Source organism: Melanerpes formicivorus, unplaced genomic scaffold (assembly GCF_026170545.1).
Source record: "Melanerpes formicivorus ecotype bairdi unplaced genomic scaffold, bMelFor1.0.p_v2 SCAF_24, whole genome shotgun sequence".
Taxonomy (NCBI): domain Eukaryota; kingdom Metazoa; phylum Chordata; class Aves; order Piciformes; family Picidae; genus Melanerpes; species Melanerpes formicivorus.
In genome coordinates, this window is record NW_027142376.1 from 4,480,518 (window position 1) to 4,485,023 (window position 4,506).

General features: G+C 48.0%; 1 protein-coding gene across 4 annotated transcripts in view; it reads left to right on the plus strand.

The window, feature by feature from the left end:
* Positions 1-4,319, plus strand: part of FBXL2 (F-box and leucine rich repeat protein 2) — a 53,175-nt gene extending 48,856 nt beyond the window's left edge. For all 4 annotated transcript variants that reach the window (XM_068152688.1, XM_068152689.1, XM_068152687.1 and 1 more), the window contains 2 exons: positions 1,470-1,682; positions 2,439-4,319. In XM_068152688.1, the coding sequence (XP_068008789.1) occupies positions 1,470-1,682; positions 2,439-2,546 (321 nt within the window). In that variant the 3' untranslated portion in view covers positions 2,547-4,319. The remainder of the gene's footprint in view (positions 1-1,469; positions 1,683-2,438) is intronic.
* Positions 4,320-4,506: the final 187 nt, after the last annotated feature.

Here is a 4,506-nt window from a genome sequence, read left to right on the forward strand (position 1 = left end):
CCAAAGCAGGGGCAGTGGGAGCTTGCTGATCCTGCATGTTTGTAGTGCACAAGATTTGAGAGCCTTTATTTCTCTGGTGACAGAGTGGTTTTCTAAGCCTCCTCTGAGGATGGTTTGTTTCCTCCTGTTATCATCATCATTGCTTCTCCAAAGGTCATGAATTCCCTAAAGGAACTGGGAAACTGTTTTATGTGTTTCTGCTCCCTGAGATGGCTGTAGAAGCTCACCAGGAGCTGGCAGTGCACTCACAGAGCCCAGAAAGCAAATTGTGTCCTAGGCTGCAACCAGAGGAGTGTAGGCAGCAATGTGAGAGGGGGGATTCTGCCCCTTGACTCTGCTCTGCTGAGACCTCACTCCCGATGCTGCCGCCAGGTCTGCTGTCCCTAGCAGAAGAACGTAGAGCTGTTGTAGTGAGTCCAGAAGGCCACAAAGATGATCCGAGGGCTGGAGCAGCTCTGCTATGAAGATAGGCTGAGGGAGCTGGGGGTGTTCAGCCTGGAGAAGACAAGACTCCAGGGGGACCTTAGAGCTGTCTTCCAATATCTGAAAAGAATCTTACAGAAAAGCTGTAGACAGACTTTTCATGAGGGTGTCTAGAGACAGGACAAGGGGAAATGATTTGAAGCTGAGGGACAGTAGGTTTAGACTGGATCTTAGGAAGAAACACCTCAGTATCAGGATGGTAAGACTCTAGAATAGGCTGCCCAGGGGGGCTGTGGCTGCCTCCTTCCTGGGGTATTCATGGCCAGGCTGGATGAGGCCTTGAGCAGCTGAGTCTAGTTGAGAGGTGTCCCTGCCCATGGTGGGGAGGTTGGAGTAGATGAGCTCTGAGGTCCCTTCCAACCTGAGCTATTCTAGGATTTAAGGGAGTGAAAAGAATAGATTGCAGAGGAACAGAATTTTGTAGTTGATGATGTGGATTGCTGCAGAAGAGACATGCTCCTGCAGCTATATGAGATGTTTGTTATTCCTGCTATGTACAGCCTGAAGGGTGATGCACTCACAGGTGTTTGAAATCATGATGTGGCAAATCAGCCCTGTTTGGTTGTTCTGTGTGGACTTGCACAGGCTTGGTCCTGGTGGCATGAAAACATAGTAGCTGTGAAACTCCTGTTAGTAGGTTCTCATCTATTCCTGCACGTTTGTGACCATCCTTTATGGCAATCTTCTGTTTCTGGTACAGCACACATGCTGTTTGCACCCATCAGTGACAGATGTGGTGCAACTGGAACATAATTCCTGCATCCCCACAGGAAAAGCAAAGGGGCCGGAGGAGTTTTGCCAGGGAGGTGTTTTAGGACTCCGCTTGCTTTGCTGCCAAGCTGCCAGTAGAAGTGCAGCTGATACATTGAGCAGAGATGGTTCTTTTGTTTCCCCTCTGGATGTCAGCTCTGAACTCTCTGTAACTGTGAGTGAGGGAGGTTGTAGACGACTGCGTGATGTCACAACTGTTTGCTTCTCTGTTTTAGAGCTTATCTCATTGTGAATTGATCACCGATGATGGAATTCTTCATCTGAGCAACAGTACGTGTGGTCATGAGAGGCTGCAGGTGCTGGAGCTTGATAACTGTCTTCTCATCACTGATGTGACTCTGGAGCATCTGGAGAACTGCCACAACCTGGAGAGAATTGAGCTGTATGACTGTCAGCAAGTGACACGTGCTGGAATCAAGCGGATCAGAGTATGTCTGCCAGCTTGCTCTGGTGGTACTGCTTGGGACTGCCCCAGGCCTGCAGGATGGAAGAACAGAGGCTGTCCCTCTCTTAGGTCTCCATCTCCAGGCACTAAGTATAGTTGTTCTCTATGAGCAGTAGCAACTTCTAACTCAGTCTGTAACTCATCATGACACTTTTGCTACCTTCTGCTTTCTGTACTGTTTGAAGTGCAGGCTTCTGTGTAGTTAGGGTTGTGTGGTGGCATTATCCAGCTTTCCTAAAGCACGTGTTAACATACAGAGTCAATGGTACAGCATAGTGTGGGGATTGCAGCTGATGGGCTGAAGGGCTATGAGACCCAGAGGTATCCCCATGTACCTGTATCACTGCTGAGGGGAAGTGCCCTGTTCTATTCCATGCTGCTGTCTAGGGTGTGAGAGGCAACAGGGAATATGGGAGACAACAGAGAGAGGTCCTTCTTCAGAAGCCAGGACTGCATCTCTTCCCTGCAGCTGGGCACAGGCCTCTCCTGACAAGGGCTGATGGGTACTTGGTTGGAGGGGAGGAGGAAGCCTGTGCAGGTGACTGTGCCCAGCATTGGCATGCCATGGCTGGATGGGACACAGGTGTTCCATGGCAGGAGAAGACTGCTTGGATAGCATCAAGTGTCTAGATGCCAAAAAGCTGAACAGCCTGAAGCAGAGCCCAGTTGCTGGCAGTGATTGAGATGGGCTAGCCGTGTTTCTTTCTCTCGTGTTACAATGCAGACTTCTCACCCACAGGCTCACCTACCTCACGTGAAAGTTCATGCTTACTTTGCTCCAGTGACTCCCCCCCCTTCGGTAGGAGGGAGCGGACAGCGCCTCTGCAGATGCTGCATTATCCTTTGACAGCAAGTGCAGCCGCAGGGAACAGTGGTGGTGAAGAAGGGGACTGCACCTCTATGGAAGGAGTTGTTTCCTGACAGTCCTAATGGTGGTGTTTGGTCATCCAGTTTTGTGAGAAGAAAAGCATTTTTTTCCAGGTAAAAATCTTAACGTAATGTGCAGCCGTGGATTAAGTTGGTGATGCTTTGGTTTGTATTAGTAACTCCTTCCTTCTGTTGGCATGAGAACCGAAGTACCGTGTGAGATGTGGGGGCCTTGCAGCCAAACAGCTACCTGGTGAAAGCTGACTAAACAGTAAGCACGGCCCAACATGGAATCCTAACCTATGCTGGGCTTTAAGGCTGTTACTCCAAGGGACTGAACCTGCTGGTCTGCACTATACACGACAGATTCAGTATCAGGTTTAAGGGCAAATCAGCTTTAGCAGACATTGACCAAAAAAATGCAAGGTAGTGATACGCTCTTACAGCAAACCAGCTTGTATTTTCTCATGATTCAGCTTCATATTTAATTGTGTAACAGGACAATAGGTAATGTCAAAAGGTAAGGTAGTACCTCAAGGTACCTCTATAAATAAATCCTTTCCAAGTTTTGGAACTTGGATCCATTGAACTAGGTGTTAGTATAAAGCCTGCCCATCCCTGAAGCACGTTCTACACCCAACACCATCAGCCTTCATGAGGGGCAAGAAATCCACTGGGGTAGAGCCTGTTCACTCTACTGTAACTGGCTGCCACGATCATACATGGTGCTTACTGCTAAGCTGCTCCTCTGTGTCCTTGGTCACCTCCCCTACTTGCAAGGGCAGGATGCAGCGGGTCAGGAAGAGTGGTGCAGTATTTGTGCGTTACTACAGGTGAAGAGAGGACATCAGTTGTTACAGGAACTATGCTAGAGCAAGGAATTCAATCCAAACTCCCTGCCACACCTGGCTTAGAGATGCAGAAGGCAGGTGGGCAAATAAAGCTGTAGGCCTGAGTTGAACCAAACCAAACCTGTGGGTTTCCAATGTGGAAAGCCCAACTATTCACATTGGGGTGAAGAAGCTCTCAGTTTCTGAATGGTAACAATGAAATCTGTGTATTAATTCTCAAGGCCATGCTGTCATCCTTAGTTTTTCAGTGCTAGAGCATTAGAAAAAAGAAACTTTTTTATATTGATTATCTGAGATAAACTTCTCACCAACAGCTCAGAAAGCTTTGTGCAAGATTGACTCTGTGTGTGTGTGTTTTAAGAGTTCAGGGCCTGTGTGTTCACTGAGAAGTACCAGAAATACTGGCTTACCAAGCAGTTGGAGAAGCTTCTGTGGGATACTGCTGCAATTTCCCCCCCAAATTTTAAACTGCTTTTTAAAAGGAGTGTGAACATGAAGAGACTTTTATGGATAAGAGCAGCTGGGTTGTGTTCACACTTCCCATTCACACAGAGTGGGGATGGTAAATGGAGAGGCCATGGATGAGGTTCCTTACAGCTGTGTGCAGGAGGTGGACTTCTCTACAAGTACAGAGTAAGCCAACTGGGGCTTGTTTGGCACAGCAATGGAGGAGCCTTGGGACAGTGACACCTGGAGTTCCAGTAAGAGACTGCTGCAACAGGAACTTGTAAGCAGATGTTCTTCAGCCATTGGTACCAGTTTGTCAAGGTGTGTTGCCATTCGTTGGCTTTTATTTTTAAGGACATAATGAACCTTGTAAGTCTACTGCATTAAAGATGTACAAAACCAAATGGAACCTACTCTGATATAGGACACTTCAATAAACAGTCAGCTGATGTCAAGTGGGGATTGGTTTCAATTCTTTCAGATAGAATTGAGCTTTCCAGGTGGCTACAGGATGAGCTGCAGCGCTGGCTGGCCAGTGTTACTTCACCTAGCACCAGTGCCAGGGTAGAGCTTGCAGCTAACCTGACCTGAGCAGAAAAGCCACCTCTGATGGTGGGGGAAGCAATCCAAAAGAAAAGCACA